At 33.3% G+C, this 17,379-nt stretch overlaps 1 protein-coding gene across 1 annotated transcript; it reads left to right on the top strand.

Annotated features, from left to right (window-relative positions):
* The first annotated feature begins 2,543 nt into the window (after positions 1 to 2,543).
* On the top strand, positions 2,544 to 16,404 carry LOC130802381 (protein PAT1 homolog). Its single transcript, XM_057666362.1, has 6 exons — positions 2,544 to 2,666; positions 3,245 to 3,328; positions 8,002 to 8,141; positions 11,273 to 11,329; positions 12,389 to 12,449; positions 13,619 to 16,404. Exons 2-6 carry the CDS (start codon positions 3,280 to 3,282, stop codon positions 15,619 to 15,621), a joined length of 2,310 nt encoding a protein of 769 aa, XP_057522345.1. The 5' UTR covers positions 2,544 to 2,666; positions 3,245 to 3,279; the 3' UTR covers positions 15,622 to 16,404.
* The last annotated feature ends 975 nt before the right edge of the window (positions 16,405 to 17,379 follow it).

The following is a 17,379-nucleotide window of genomic DNA, read 5'->3' as shown; positions in this document are numbered from 1 at the left end:
ACGAGGACGTTTTCCTAACTCATCCTCGACTCCCTCCATCATCTCATCAACACGATCCACATCCTCATCGACATTCTCTTCATCTGTCTCATACCCATCAACATGATCTACTACATCCTCATTGACATCGGCCACATTATTGACGTCCTCAACAATACTTTTCTTTTTGTAAACTCCCTCCTCACCATGCCAAACCCAAACATGATATTGAGGCCTAAACCCACGTCGAAGTATCTGCTCCTTAAAGAGATCAACACTATCTACCTTTGATACATTGCCACAACTGAGACATGGGCAATAAAAACCAACTCCCCCGTCCTAACTTGATGTTCAACCGCAATACTACAAAATTCTAATACGCCATCAATAAATTCCGACGATTCAATGCTTCCATACATCCAAGAACGATCTTTTGTCATCCTAATTAGTGTGATTAATTGATTCAAAACAAAATTAATACACAACTTTTAAACATATATACTTAACGAACTCTAACTAACCACAAAATTAAGTAATAATCATTCATTTCAAACTAATTAACCCAAATAATAATACAATATTTTTTAAACTGTCCAAATGATGTTTATTGTAGTAACCATAATTAATATATATATATATATATATATATATATATATATATATATATATATATTAACAACATATAAAAACAATAAAAATAAAATCACATTCATAAACTTGGACAACTAATTAACATTCATATCAACAACTCATTCATTTAACCATAAACAACCCTAATTAAACCTAATTTACAAACTAGAAAAAAAATTACAATAAAGTTAAAACTTAAAAACCACACACATTCATAAATAAAATGAAGAAATTACTTAAAAATATAACAAAATATGATATATATGATAAATTTAAAACTTAAAAACAACAACATACACATTCATAAAGTATGACAAATTTAAACCTAATTTACAAACCACACACAAACCACATTCACAAATAATTACTAAATATGCAAATAATTAATTAACAAACCACATTTTTAACTAAATTACTAAATTTGTGAGTTTTGAAGATGAATTTTTGTCTTTTATTTTTGTGATATTAATTGATTTTCAACTCATGATGACGGTAAAAAAACTAGAACAAAGAGGTGATTTTTAAGGCATCATGTATGTTATTATTATCATTATGCCCTGTACATCCCATTCACATTAAGTATGATTGAAGAATGATGATGATGATGAACAAGAACACAGTAGAAGAATAGTAGGGGATTTATGAAAATTCGAAGTTTGAAGTTTGATGATGAACAAGAACAGCAGCAAGGATTTACCTTCAGAAACTGTTTGTGAAGATGAACAACAACAAGAATGATGAACATCAGCAAATGACCGTTTGTGAAAATGAAGATGAACACAAGAAACGAACACAAATCTTGATGCTTAATCTTATATGTTTGTGAAGATGAAGAAGAGGAACGAAGCAAATGAAGATGAAGATGAAAATGAAGCGTTTTTTCAATGAGGAACAAAGCAGAGTCCTGTATAATACGTATTTGAGAAGGGATTTGTGAAAAAAAAAACTGGCGGGTTTTTAAGAAAATTTTGTCCAACGGTTATTTGCTGCGGTTTAAACAAAACCGGAGCAATTACAAAATTTGTGAAGGGTTATTTGCTGCAGTTCAAGCAAAACCGGAGCAATTAATATATTTTTAAAGAGTTATTTGTTGCGGTTCAAGAAAAACCGGAGCAATTAATGTAGTGTGAAGGGTTATTTGATGCGGTCAATTTGAAAACCGCAGCAATTAATATATATATATTTTTTTTTCTGATCCATTTTTCCTATTTTTTGCTGCCAATACACAAAAACCGCAGGAAATGATGAGCAGCAAATACATTTTTTTCCACTAGTGAAAAGGGGCCGGGGGTTGTAGTGTAACAAACTTTGTATATTCTTATATGATTTGAACTTCTTGTATAACTTTCCATGATTGTAATATATTTTCGCATTATTTACACAATTAATTTTTTCAAATCAAGCTGGTTCGTAATTGATTATTTAAGGGAAATGAAAAAAAAAAATTTCCAAGACAAGTAAACCGCCACATGAAGTGTCGGTTTACCAGGGACCAAACCGCGACATGAGATGGCTGTTTGCCTTGACCAAACCGCCACTTCATGTGGCTGTTTGGTGTTTAAGGCAAACCGCCATCTCAATTGGCGTTTTTGTCTGAAAAAAAAACAAATTTCCACGTTGACGGCATTGTGGGAAATACTTTCCCACATAATGCAAAGTGAGAATTATTTTTTTTAGCAATATTATGGGAAAAGATTCATAGAGTGTAGATTCTCAAATTTCCCTCTACTTTTACTCTTTACTAAAGAAGTCATAATCTAAAAATCGATATTTCAGTTAGATAAGTATTATTTTCTTATTCAATTTCCATATTGATGTCATTTGTTTTTTTTAATAATTATTAATAAAAATAAACCATAACCCCTTTGTTTTCCACTCCCTCCCCTCATTGAGAGCGCCGTTTCCTTCGTTTCTTTTCCTCCCCTTAATCTGAAATGTTATCTTCTTCCTAACCCTAACCTTCCCTTTTGCCTGTTCCGACTTGGAGCAGCAGCCCAACAATCACCGATCACCATTCGTTCGTTTTTTTCTCGTAGGCGAAGATTCTCATCGTCACGGTTCGTTTTTTCTTTTTCCTTTTTCTTGATCTTTGATTTTTCTTGATTTTGATTTGAAGTCTAATTTAGGAAACAAATTATATCCCCTATTGTCTTGATCTTTGATTTTACATGATTTGTGAAAGGAAAAACCCTTATTATGATTTTCATGAACTTTTATTTTCTAGTCTTTATATTTCGAGCATTTTTTCTTGGTCTTGATCTTTGATTTCGTGATTTATGAATTAGAAAAAAAAATCATATGTTAGGTAAAGGTTGTTTTAACTTTTTAATGTTTTTCTTGATCTGTATTTTTCTTGCTATTTTTCGAGAACTTTGTTGATGCCTTTTGGTTCCTTTATGATTCTCTGTTCCTGGATTTTCGGTTCTTTTTACTGGATTTTGTTAGTGATTTTCAAGTAATTTGTTAATGATTTTGTAAATGATTTCCGGTTGTAACTTGTTAGTTGTTGGTGATCTGTATATGAAAAAATCATACACTTGGTAAAATTTGTACTTGTTCCTAGATTTTATTTTATCCATTTAATTGGCTGATTTTGTATTTTTTTCTTTAAATAATTATGTCAATATACTTGTAGAAACGTCAACAACGGGGGATAAAAATCAATATATTATGGAGATGCTTCCTACTGATTCTGAGGAAAAAGAAGGTGAAATCAGGGGTAAGCGTAAATAAATTTTTGGTGAAACAAATCTTAAGTGTATGTATTATAAATAGGTAGCATGGGTATAAAAATATGAAGTATGCAAAATGATTTGGATGTCAAAATCATGGAACTATTTAAATTAGTGTGAGATGATGGAAATATTCGAAATCTATTAAGCTTTGGTTTTATATATGAAAATAAAAGTGTGACTTCTATTGGTTCAGCTAAGCTTGAGCATTGAAGGATCCCCCTCATTGCTTTATTATGTCCATTTCACTATTCAAATGAAGTGTGCTTTGGCACTAATGCCCAAGTTGAATTTGCCTCAACAAATAGCATAAAGATTATGAGGTTCTGTTTGGATCTATACAAATTAACTTGGATGTTAATGTTGTATAATTTATAAAATACTGTTTAGATGATGAAAATATTTAGTAAAAAGGTTAGACTCAACTAATAGAGTTGACTTAGCTTTAGTATTATGTGAACTTGGACATGCGATTGTCATGACCTCGCAAGGCAATTCAATGAGGCACATAAGGTGCAAAATTTGCATTGAGGCTTAGTCTATCCACATAGATACTATTAATGTAAGATTGCTCCTCACACGCCTCTTTCCTTACTACTCTCTTAGTGTATGTTTGTAGCCTCATTATATTATGGTTGAACGATATGTATTTAAACCATGTTTGGAATCTCTAATCTCAATTTAGGGCTGCACACAGTTCGACCTGGTCTGGTTTAGCATAAAAATTAAAAATTCCGGTCTAAAAATCACCAGACCAGACCAAATTGGCCTAGTCTACAGTTTTTCCTTTTTAGTGCACTTTTTAACCTAAATTTGGTGAAGTGATCCCATATGTGGGATTTTTGTTTCACAGGCTTCCTCTTTGTTTGCTCACAACATTATCCTTTTTTATTTCATTATCATCATTATCATTCACTTCATTTTCATCACAAATATGAATGATTCATCCATCGACATCTACAATTACCAAACATAAACCAACATATTAATTTATTTAGATATAAACCTTGTTATCAAACATCAAAACCAGCACATACGAACCCTAGAAAACTAGTACACAAACATAATTACATAATAAAAATCACATGAAATTCAGAAAACCTTAAAATTCAGGCAAACTCCGAAAAACCTTAAATAACGAGTACATAGAATCTCTTAAAAAATCAATATACAAACATAATAAAAAAATGAGGCAAAATTCAACAAAACCTAAGAAAACCAGTACATACAAATCGAAAAAAATAAAAAAGTCAACCAAAAATTCAAAAAACAACAAAACTAAAATAAAATCCTTAAAGAGAGAGTAGAATACTTATATTAAAAGATTTTACTTCTGATTCCATCTTGAAAATTAGCACTTGAGAAAGTTGGTGATAGAAAATTGATAAGGGACGAAGGTAGAAGATAAAGTGGTGGAGTGAGAGCCTTAGTGTTAGTGACGCCGCAGAGAAAGTTGAAGAACAAAGATTAGGCTTCCATGAATTTCATTCTTTCGAGTTCAACTAAGAATCCTAATATTATATCCTATTCAACCTTATGGGCTGTTTTGTATTATTTAAAGTAGGGCTTGCTGCCTGCCAGCTTATATCCTACTTCATGAAATATATAATTACGGTTTTATGGTTATGGTTTTCACCAGGCTGGAATATATAATAGGTTAAAAACAAACTAGGTGAAAAATTAAGTTATTACTTTACGTTAATACATCTCTGTAATAGATAAGTCGTATCCGTTACCGAAATTGGATAGTATGGAGACTTCAAGTAACTCCTAAAAGGACACTTCCTTTATTAATCTCAAATCACAAGTTGTTTATTATTACAAGGGTAGCTCTTTATATAGCCTAAGCCCCAAGAGACAACTACAAAATAACAACTAATCTAGCTAACAAAACATAAGACTAATTAATAGTGAAAAGTCGATATTGTCCTTGGACCCTTTGACCCAAGTCATCACAATCTCCTAACGACTCAGTAAAATTGTATGTCAAATTAGATAAACTAGTTTGATGTTGCCAGCTTGTGCAATACTAATAATTACAAGGCGGTTAACTGTAAAAGAAATATAGAGAAAAAGCCTGTCGTTGATGTAATTTATGAAATTTCAACGCTAAAACACTTTATAAAAAGCAATGCAAATTTTAGTGAAGGAAAAACAAATCTATATAAAAATCAAGTTTCAAATGCATTCATCTTCCTCATTTTCTTATATTAGTTACATAGAAAATGTTCGTTTCATCATATTCAATATTGAAACAACACATCTTCGGTTCTTCCTTAAGAAAAATAAATCTGGCAGTGGAAGATTTAAAATAGTAGAAGGAAAATCAGATCCCAACAAACAATTGCAAAAAGAAAGATGAAAGATGAACGAAAAAGAAAGAAGAGGATGTAATGGTAGTCAAAATGAAATATTTTTCTCTTCTAATACTAAATTACAAAAGAAAAAGTATTATAGCTGAAATTTGAATTTAATCAAATATACAATTGTTTATCCTCTAGGCGCATGAAGTCCAAGGCGCTAAAGGTGCAACTCTAGCTCGCCTCATGTATCTTGTTGCACCTAGACTCGGGAAGGCATTTTTGTGGTCTCCTCGTCTAGGCACGCCTCGAATGTGCTTTTTTAGAACACAATTTGCCATTTACTAGTTAAGTTTAAATACAATAAGCATAGGCTCAAAGTATTTGGATTTTATTCTAAAAGATTCGCTAAATTCCAATTGCTTCAAAGTATGATATGACATCATTACAAAATGGTTAGAGTTAAATGTTCTTTTGGTTTTATGCAGCGTATTCATCTATGTATGAGCTAGCTACAAGCGTGTAGCCCGTCTAGGTAGTGTAGTGAATATATTAGTGATCTCTAATAGATGATTAAGACCACAAAAAAATTGACGTGAAAAAATAGGATATAATTTAAGATGGAAGGTTAAAGATGTAAGTTATTATTTATGATGAGGAATGCCAATTTACTTTATGCAATAATTAGGTTACATGGAGTTGTAAGTCTAGAGTTTAAAACAATAACTCTTATATCACTAAGATCCAAGGTATGAAGTGCCTTGATGAACAAATTACTCTTTCAATGTTTAGACAATGTTTGTTGGAAATAAATAGCAATAAGAGAACACAAAAAATTACGAGGTACCCAATGTAGGCTATGTCCTCGGAGGTGTGTAGTATCTTGATTTATACTATAACAATGGATTTCCAAGAACTCTTACAATAAAGTATTACAATTGATAATATGAGATGGTTAAGGCTATTTGTTTAGGCTAGGGGTTATTTTTGTGGATGAGCATATGAGCTCTCTATTTATTGAGACTAATTTCATTAATGAGTATTCATACTTAAAATTATGAATAAATAAGATATAACAGCTCCAAGTATAAAAAATGTCCTAAAAAAAAGAATCCTAGGCCATTAGATAGGGCCACTCGTTCGAGCTACCAAGCTACTTGTTCAAGTTGTCGTTGAACATTCTGAACTATGTGCTCGTTTGAGTACTATGCATGCTCGATTGAGCACTTCTTTGCTGATCCTCCTAGAGCATTCTGAACTTGTTGCCTAGGTTGCACTAAAACGGACACGGACACGGACATTTTTATTTTGTTTTTTAAAAAACGTGTCATTGACTGCTTGTCGTGTCCCTTCCGTGTCCTTGCCGTGTCCACGTGTCCGAAAAAATATTAAAATATTGGACACTTCATTTCGCGTGTCGGACACGGATTTTCGCGTGTCCGTCGCGTGTCCGTGTCCGACACGTGTCCGACACGGGACACGCCAGTCCAGAGACGTGTCCGTGTATTCCAGTTCGTTCAAGGCAAGTGGCTTTCGTTGGATGCCTTGTTAGAGCACCTCATACAGCAAACTTAAAAGCTTCCTCATTAAGTACATTGATCATACCTCTTAATTCCCATGTTTAAGTCACACTTCAATACCTTAATAACTTCATGCATTGATTCACATACTTAAACACACTTTAACTCCACACTTTAGCACACTTAAACACCCATCTTAATGTACACACAATGATCGTTTATTGAAAACAAAACAAAGAGATTATTTTTGAATGACCCTTTATTGAAAACAGCATTTCCACTTCGCGTAAATAAGAAGTGCGTTTAATTTAAGAAGATTTTTTTGTTTCAACCTGAAGTCAAAGAACTATGAGTCTAATCTTTGGCTTCATTGAGAATTATAGATTGAATATGATGAAATTGTAATAGAAGTATTAGTTTAGTGTTATCTTTTAAATATTAGTTTAACATGTATTATGTGTTGACTTTGTCTACAAGTTTGCCACAACATTTCATCATCCTAATGCCATTAATTGATTCCCACCTATGTGGGATCCAGAGGGATTGATTTTACACGACATTACCCTAGTTAGTGATGAAAATATTTAAGGCATTAAGTTGCGCTAATTGAGAGCATAAAACTCCATGCATGTTATCTATTCTAGATGTTGATACTATAAATCATGAATATTCTTTGTATATAAATACTTGATGTAGGTAGTGGACGAAATTGTATGTAACTAATTATATTGTGTATGCTATTCGCTGAGGCTTGAGTTTAAATTTGGTAAATGTCTTGGAAAATTTTCCTATCTTGTAGATTCTTAACTATTTTATCATACTTGCTGCCTTTTCTTGCAGATTCTAAATTATTTGATGCGTCTCAATACGCGTTCTTTGGGAATGATATTGTTGAAGAAGTGGAATTGGGAGGACTTGATGATGATGAAGAAATCCTTGTGGGTGGAATTGAAGATGATTATCAATTGGACCATGAAGAGGTTTATTCTTTGATTTCCTTTTCCAACTTTGATTTTATGCTCTTACCGCTTGTGCTTCTATTACTTTAATCTCTTGCGCATGATCCATTTTTTAATTCTCTTGTAAATATGATTGATCCTACTCCCACTTCATATCTCAAGCTTGTTTTATATGTACCATTAATTATACTAGTACCATGAGTACTCTAAATCTGAAAGTATGTGGGTATTCGTAAAAACTTTCTGTGAAAAATTGATGAACTCAGATTTTTTTCGGATTAGTACTCAATTCTTAGTTGATTGTTAGTAGTTTTTCTTCGTTCAATAATCTTCAAACACACCTTATTTTACATTTGTCGTCCTACTTTTTGTGTTTCTTCGCCCCATTTCTTTATGGCCTAGTATTGCGTATTTACCAAATTCTAAAAGGATGAAGCTGACTTTGATTAATACTTTTTTGATGATTTTCTCCTTTGAATTAACTGTTCATTGGTTGATGTCATATTATATAATGCACTTCAATGATTTTTTAGGCAGTTATAACTGTTTTTGGGATAATTTTTATGATGCAAAGAGTTCTAATTGTAATCATTACAACTATTTACTTTTTAAGGTACTTATTACCGACAATCGACATTAAGGTTTTTACATTGTTACATTACTAAAAAATTTCAAAGCTTGATCTATCATCAACGACCTTAGTGACTTTCGTCACTTCTCCATCCTCATTTTCTCTTCATGTTGAGAGTGATCTTGTATGGTTGATATGGTATTCCATGTAGTGAAACTCTTTGATTATGGTATAGAAGTATATTGACGTAAGTGATATTTCCTACTTTATGCACTTTTAAGATAGGTTCGGTCATTTTAATATAGTTTAAGATATGTATGGAAAGTGCAAACAAACTTAAGACATGTGAGGAATGATTGAAGATTTTTCGTTCATGATTTTTGTACATGAATTTTTCTTAATAACAAAGGTATTGACCCTCTTTCCTCCATTACAAAGAAGTATTAGCTGCCATCATAAAATAAATGAGTAGACCATTGATCACTAACACTTGGTTCATCATTATGAGAAATAAGATCAGGTAAAGGGTAAAAAAATCAGGTATGGTGTAAGGCTCCTTGAATGCGGATAACTATTGTATGAACCTCAACATATAAAGAGCTTATTGAGATATCTTATTTAAGGTTTGGTGAAGGGTGGCAAACACTAGGATGGCAGGAATAGTAGGAAGAGGTAATGGTTCCATGTTTGGGTTGCACTTGAGGGAGAAAGAGAGAGTTTGTATTCTTGACAATGCAAGAAAGCGTAGAATTGATAATTTGAAAAGACAACCCAAGAGTTGTAATATTACATTAAATTTTGTTGATCACTTAAGTTATAGTTACTTATAATTTTAGTTGTTAAACAGTATAATTAACATATAGTTATAGATACGCTAAAAGTACCTCATACAGTGCAATTGTAAAAGCTATGAGCTTAGTATTGCATAATAATAATAGTAGTTCAACAATAGAAATGCAATTATTAAGTTCGAAACTTCCCTTATATCATTTTTTTTTCATAAAATCACACCGCATCGGCTGCGATTCGTGTTATTACTCCGTTATAACTATTTTTCGCATACTGGCCATTTTCGCAAATGCTTCCACGATAGTGGTTTTTTCCTATGTATATTAGTTTAAATAGGTGCTAGGCGCAAAAGGTCCTTTTATAGAGGTGCAAGGCGAAGATGCGGGCTTTTAGCATGCAAGAGGCACAATTTTGCTAAAAAGCTCCAAAACAACATGAAATTCATATTATAGTAACATTTAAGATTAACACTAATTTAGCACATAAAGTCATTTGATAGCTCGATAAGTGGATAACATATTCTTGAGTTAACAAACGAAATAAAAACTAAAACTAAGACAAAGGTAAAGAAAGTAAATAGTGATTCTTGATGCTTGAAAAAAGATTTGATTAGAATATTGTATCATATAATCAGATGGCTATAATTAAACAGTTGTATTTATATGTATATGTATATTTATATTATGAAAAAGTAAAAAATTTAAGCTCATCAATTTAGGAATGAAGTAGGTAATCATGCTATCAAATTTGGCTCATCAATGTTAATAAGAAAAAGAACATTTTAGTCATAAGAAAGTAGAAACATATAACATAGATAAAGTGTAATACAAACAATAAATTTGAGAAATAAATTTACTCTTTAAATATATTTGAAAAAACAGGTTGCTAGAATTTAAAAAAAAAAATAGAAGGAAAAGAAAACAAAAGCAAGTTGAAGAAAAGACAGCAGCAATGGTAATAGGAAAGGCTGAGAAAAGATTAAAAAATACAGCAGCCGAGGTAGACAGCATCACAAACAGATAAAAAATTAAATAAAACAGAAGAAAGGAGAAGAAAAGAGAAGTTACATGGCGGATGGTGATCGACAGCAGGAGGCGGCTGGCGGAGAAAGGTGGCAGGTGAGCTGTAGAGAGAGGATGTTTGGAGCTGGAGCAGTCAAGCAGCAGAAATTAGGTTTTGTATGATTGGCCGATTGTTTTTCAGTAATATTAGTCAGATTGAGTTTTTTTTTTAAAAAAAAGAGGCGAGTAGTGGCGTGAGGTGATGAAGGCGACAAAAAGGCATGCATCTGTTGTGCCTCTTGTTCCGCGGTGCGTCTAGAATCGTGGATGTGTTTTGGAGCTCACCTTGGTAATTATTCAGGATTTGAGGCCAAATGAGTATTTGTTTTATACTCCAAATAATTTATTTTTGCCAATTCCACAATTCGAAAAGAATTTCAAACACCATAAATAGCATTTACCGTTGCCTAAACGCTTACCGAGTTGAGTTTCATAGGTCTCGATAAGCTCATAAAGGGATCTCAGTTTTTGAGTTTAGTAGCATTTTTTGGAACTCTGCTTCTTTAGTGTGCTGTTTTTTTTTTGTTTTTAATATTGTGTTGAGTTGTATCATTTTTCTGAGATGGGGCACACTCTGCATGCTGTTAATGATATTTTTAATAGATTAATCTCTATTTACTGTATACAATTATTAAATGTTATCTGAAAAATAAAACCATGAAATGTGAATGCAAAGTGTAATTGGTGTTTTATTAGTGCTCTGTGTGAATTTTGGAGTTCTGATTCTTCAGGTTGATGGCATAGAATCTTTTTCAGATATTGATGATCTTGCTGGTGCTTTGTCAAAGGTCAGTCACGATGCCACCATGTTATTTTAATTAATCTTGGTGATATACTGATATTATGCAATATTGAATTGCAATTCCTGTCTGTTCTTTCTTATATGTTTTTACGTTTCTCATATTCCATTGCATAGACTCTGAAATGCCATTGTGTTTTAAAATAAGAATGTTTATTTAAAGAAGTGGGAGAGTGGAATGGTGCAATTTTTGAGTTAGTCTGATCTATTTGCATAGCACAACCTTCAAATTAGAAACAACTTCAATCAAGGTAAAATCCAGTTTAAGGTCAGTCTAAAGAGTTGTATTTATGTCAAATGGTTTATCTTTTGCTTTAAAGTAGACAAGGTGCAGTGCAATGTTAGTTATGTCTTTAACTTCTAATTTTATACCTTGCTTTCTCAAAACTTACCTGATCACATGAGCTCCTCCAAGCTTTGTATTTGGTTTTTTGAAGCTGAACTTTGTCTATAATTGTTTTCTTTTTTTAATTTAATGTTCTTTTAATTTCCTGGTAGTGCAAACGTGTTCACTTGTATTATATTAAGGGTTCATAATTTGAAAAATTTAGTAATTTTGATCCTTGCTACAAGGATGTATCGAGAGATAGTATATTAATATTAATTGATATGTAAGTCTTGCTTTGATTTTCGTTGCTCAGCTATAATGTTATTAATCTGCATGTTGCCTTTAGAAAGAAGGTAAAGTTTTGAATGTGTAATATCAGCAGTATTACATCAGCCCAATGCCACTAAAGTGGCTCCCACATAGGCGGCGGTAGGATTGGGTCGGATATTTGCAATACTATCCTTGAATAACAAAGTCTTTCTGAAAGTCCCTTGATTTCAATACTGTTTGCAGCCTCACATGATAAGAGTGCACATGATTCAATAAATGAATTTTTATTATAATCCTATGTTAAAGAGCAATCTGTGATATTTCTCTTTTACATACGGTGTTTTTCTTTTCATTTCATGATCCCTATAATCCTATGCTTTTCATGTCAGCAAAGATATAAACCTTCAAAGTTTTTCTGGTTCCTCTGTTCATAACTTCTTTTTCATGCAGCTGAACAGGACAGTCAGTGAACCAAGACCTCGGCTTATTGCTGATAGGGCGTCTCGAGAAAGTGAGTACAAGCATATACCACTTGACTACTATATTGTATGTGGCTAATGGAGTCTTCCATCCTTTTCTGTTGGAATTTGGCTTGGTTATGGATGCCTTTTATGTGTCTCTTGTTAAAATAGAGACCTTGTCTCTGTATGATATAATTATCTAAAGGTTTAATAAGTAAAATCTTTGTGCTTGTGATTTATTGTATCTGGCTGTTTTGTTTCTTTTATTGTTTTTTAGAAGTTTGAAGGCTGGGCCCGAAGTATTTGGAATATAATGGGGAGTATAATAAAAGTATATATACCATTGTTATCCTAATAATGTACACGTTATATTGTAGAAGTACATCATTTTGGGTCGGAAAGCAAGTTGTTAAGGAAGAAAGGAAAACATAAAAGAATATGAGGGAATGTGAAACTCACATTGCCCTTTTTCCCTTTTCTATAAATTTTATTTTAACATTTACTTCAGAAGGGTGAATTTAGTAGTGTTAGATAGTTAATATAATTGTTCCTCACTGCAACCATTGGTTCTTAGCTGGTTGTCCTGCTGTGCATTTACTTTACCACAGGATTCTGTCATGATTTAGCCTTGTTAATTTATTTTTCTTTCAGGACCAGTCACAAAGACTTTATACTGGATACACTGCCTTTGATAGTTCCGTTGCTTTTCTTCATTTGATTGTTCTGTTGCTACTTGCTGGAGAACATTTTAAATTTCTCTCTTTTTGTCCTTTTTTTGGCATTATTTGTGTTTGTTAGATTACTCATAAAATGAGTTATGTTATCATTCAACATGTATAAGTTGGATTGTACTCCTTCCTATTTCAAATCAAACTTTCGCCTACTTATGACGCAACCTTTGTTGACCAAGGATTTCTCCCGAGTGAGCACGCTTAACACAATGTATTCATATACTAAGTTTGGCCACTATTATCATAATCCGGGGCCAGATATCAATGTATGGTTGCTAGAAAGTTTGGCCACAATGTATTCATATACTAAATTTGGCCATTATTATCATAATCCAGGACCAGATATTAATGCATGGTTGCTAAGAAGTTCTATCATTATCTCTGTTTGGCAAGTTCTGATCTTTTCCTGAGTTGTATGACATGCTTTTATGTATCCTTATGTTTATTTACTGTCAATTAAGCTCAGTTCAACCACTTTTTTTTTTCAGGTTCTTCTGCAGCTGACTGGGCGCAGGATGTTGATTATTCAACCTGGTATGATCAGCATGCACACCATGGAGACGATTCTGAAAGCAAGTTGTGGTCTTCACAGCCTTATACTTCTGCTTGTGTTGCTGAGTCAAAGGGATTGCACAGAACTGCATCATATCCTGAGCCTCCTCCTCAGCTTCTTCCCCTACGTCATCAAAATTTATCCAGTGAACCAATTCCCATGCCTAGGTCTTCCATTCCTTCTTTTTCTGGTAGTAGGCCGCATATGCTTTTACCAAATAACCACACGCATCCAAACAACTTGTACCTTTCTGGTGGACCACATATGACTCTGCAATCACAAACATCCTTTTCTGGTCCTTTGCCTGGTTTACCTCATGGTTCTCATCTTTCTACTAATTTACCTCATTTCTCCCCTCCTGATCATTCTATGGATGGTCGCCCTCCTAGCCAATGGCTAAATCATGCTAATCTTATGAACAATATGTTGCAGCATCAATTACCTCATCAGAATGGATTAAGACCTCAGTTGATTACTCAACAGCAGCAGCAGGCGAATAGATTGCACCATTCAATTCCTCAACCTTATGGTAATATAACTGGGGTAAATTCTCAACTATATGGTCCTCATATTTCTCAATCACCACCCATTATGAATAAATTTGATGGCATGATGGGACTTCCTGATCTCAGAGATAGACCTAGATCATCACAAAAGAACCGACAAAGTTTACGGTACCCCCAACCGGGTTTTGATACCAATGGCCAGCGAACTGATGGTGGGTGGCCGTTATTCAGGTCAAAGTATATGTCAGCTGATGAAATTGAGAATATTCTTAGAATGCAGTTGGCTGCAACTCACAGCAATGACCCTTATGTAGATGATTATTTCCACCAAGCTTGTTTATTTAAAAAATCTGCTGGTGCAAGGTTGAAACATCATTTTTGCCCTACGCAACTGAGAGATCTTCCACCACGAGCACGTCCTACTGATGAACCTCATCCTTTTCTCCAAGTCGAGGCATTGGGAAGGATTCTATTCTCGTCTATCCGCAGGCCAAAACCACTTCTTGAAGTTGATCCTTTGAATTCAACTAGCCCTGGCTGCAGTGATCAAAAAATCATTAATAAACCCCTCGAACAGGAACCTTTGTTGGCAGCAAGAATTACTATTGAGGATTGCCTTTGTCTTCTTCTAGATGTTGATGATATAGACCGTTTTCTTCAATTTAATCAATTACCGGATGGTGGTGCTGAATTGAGACAAAGACGACAAAGCCAACTGGAAGGATTAGCAGCTTCTCTTCAGCTTGTAGATCCACTTGACAACAGTGGGCAAACTCCAAAAGATGATCTTGTATTCCTACGTATAATTTCTCTCCCCAAGGGACGGAAACTTCTTGCGAAGTATCTTGGTATGCTTACTCCTGGAAGTGATCTCCTCCGGATTGTTTGCATGGCAATTTTCCGTCATTTGAGATTATTGTTTGGTATCCTTCCATCTGATCCTGCAAACGCCTTGGCAACTTCTTACCTTGTGAACGTTGTATCATCATGTGTCAGCAAGATGGATCTTTATGGGCTGGGTGCTTGCCTTGCCGCAGTTGTTTGTTCGTCAGAGCAACCTCCACTTCGCCCCATTGGGAGTTCTGCTGGAGATGGTGCCTCTATTGTTGTGAAGTCTGTACTTGATAGAGCAGCTGAGCTACTTAAAGACCCTAATACTGCTAGCAGCTATAATATGCCTAATCCAGCCTTCTGGAAGGCATCATTTGATGAATTTTTCAACCTACTCCTGAAATATTGCTTAAACAAATATGATAGTATTGTGCAACCACTGGCATTGTCGAACATGGCTAGTGTTGGTTCTGATGTGGCAAAAGCTATTAAGAAGGAAATGCCTGTAGAGCTGCTACGAGCAAGTCTTCCTCATACTACTGAGAACCAACGCAAGCTCTTACTGGATCTTGCACAACGTTCTGTGCCTTTAATTGGTTAGTCTTAACTTGATGGCCGACAACTTTAATTTTGAAACAAGGATCTGAGGCAGAGAGAAAGTAATAGTCTTGAACAGGGCTTAGTCGATGTTTCATAACCGTCCATCGTTCTGAAAAATATGTCGTCCAGCAGAAGAATGTGGCGGAGGCCCCCAGAAAATAGAACCAGTAAGCCTGTCGAAAATTGAAAATTTTGTTGGTTTTGTTTTGGAGCTTATTTTTGATGATGCTCTCTGGTTAGAGTAGAATGTACATGGTTGAGAAGCGGGTCCGGTCCCATGTTCCTTTTGTTATTTGGTTTGAAGGAGCTGGGACAAATCTGCAAATTTCTATTCAAGCTCAACTCTTGGCCTTGTGCTGTTTGTTTGATAATATCAGTCTTGTAGAACTTCAGTTGGTTATCAATATTGAATTATATGGTTTCCTTAAGAGGTGGGAAATATTCAAATTGTACTGTCGTTGCTTTTGCTTTTGTCTGTGTATAACAATAATTAATTAATGTTTAAGTTCATGCTGGCTTCATTAAGCCTTTGTTTCATAAGAATTATTTCATCATGGCAAATAAATATGCAAATGCAATGTTGGTCCTATTGGCAATTGTAATTTTGACATTGTACGTATTTAGGAAGCAAGGTGGATCGGATGGTTGTCAAGAAAAATAAATGGATATAAATTGTGATATTCAGGTTTGGACGGAAGGGAATCCTAGTCTATCCTTATACATGGGCATTTGGCAAATAGACTTAGCAATTGTAGTTTATTACTTTATTTTGATATAAATGGAGAGTTGAGTGGTCAAACTAGTTAATTCTAATGTTTGCAAAACTAATTAGTTAAAACAGCTTATTGATAAAAATAAATTGTTTTTTAACAAGCTGCTCATAGTAGGGAGTTTAAAATTAGCTGATCAAATTAGTCACTATAATTAGCTATCAGTTGTTTGCTAAACACTCTCATATTTTTCCTTTGTCCTTTTTTACTTGTACCAAAACTAACCTTTGAACTATTTATTATTTAAAATATTTTGCATATTGTGGCTACCATATGAAAAAAATATAATTATGTGCGATCTTGTTTTATTCATTTCGTCTCATACGTTCATAATATCAAATTTTTATATTTTATTTATTTATAGGTCAAGATATACACAATTTGACAAACTTATTGAAATGCACAAAACAATATTTGGTTGCAAGCAAATAACGGAGTAAATATATTATTAATCCAAAAAACTCTTGGCGTCATCTTCTATCAAAATTACATACGTGTCATATTTTCATTGAAACTTGCCCACCAAATTCTATGAATGTTATCATTATTATATTAGTATTTTTTTTTTGACTTTTTTTCATATAATTTACTATCTTACAATTTTCACTAAAATTTTCCCATCAAACTCCTATGATGTTATCATTAAAATTATATTAAAATTTATTGGGTAATTTTATGTGGCAACTGTGAACTTTCGGTTTTTTATATGGTAGACAAATATTTTTTAATTTACGTGGTGACTTTTATCTTTCGACTTTTCTACGTGGTAAACAAAAGAGAAGAGTTTTGTTACCTTTACGTTATTTTAATCCGATGTAATGATATTTTTTTTCAAAAAAATAAACGTCGTGATTACCTTAATTGACCAAATATTTTAAAATTTAGTCAAAATAAGTACTTTATTTAACCAAAACTTAACATTTTGTCCATCACACATAAAACTTAAAAATTTAAAGTTACCACATGAATTTAAAAAATATTTGTGCAAA

This window comes from Amaranthus tricolor, chromosome 16 (genome assembly GCF_026212465.1).
Source record: "Amaranthus tricolor cultivar Red isolate AtriRed21 chromosome 16, ASM2621246v1, whole genome shotgun sequence".
In the NCBI taxonomy this organism is placed as follows: domain Eukaryota; kingdom Viridiplantae; phylum Streptophyta; class Magnoliopsida; order Caryophyllales; family Amaranthaceae; genus Amaranthus; species Amaranthus tricolor.
The sequence above is the reverse complement of the archived record's forward strand: the minus strand, read 5'-3'. Positions and strand labels throughout refer to the sequence as shown.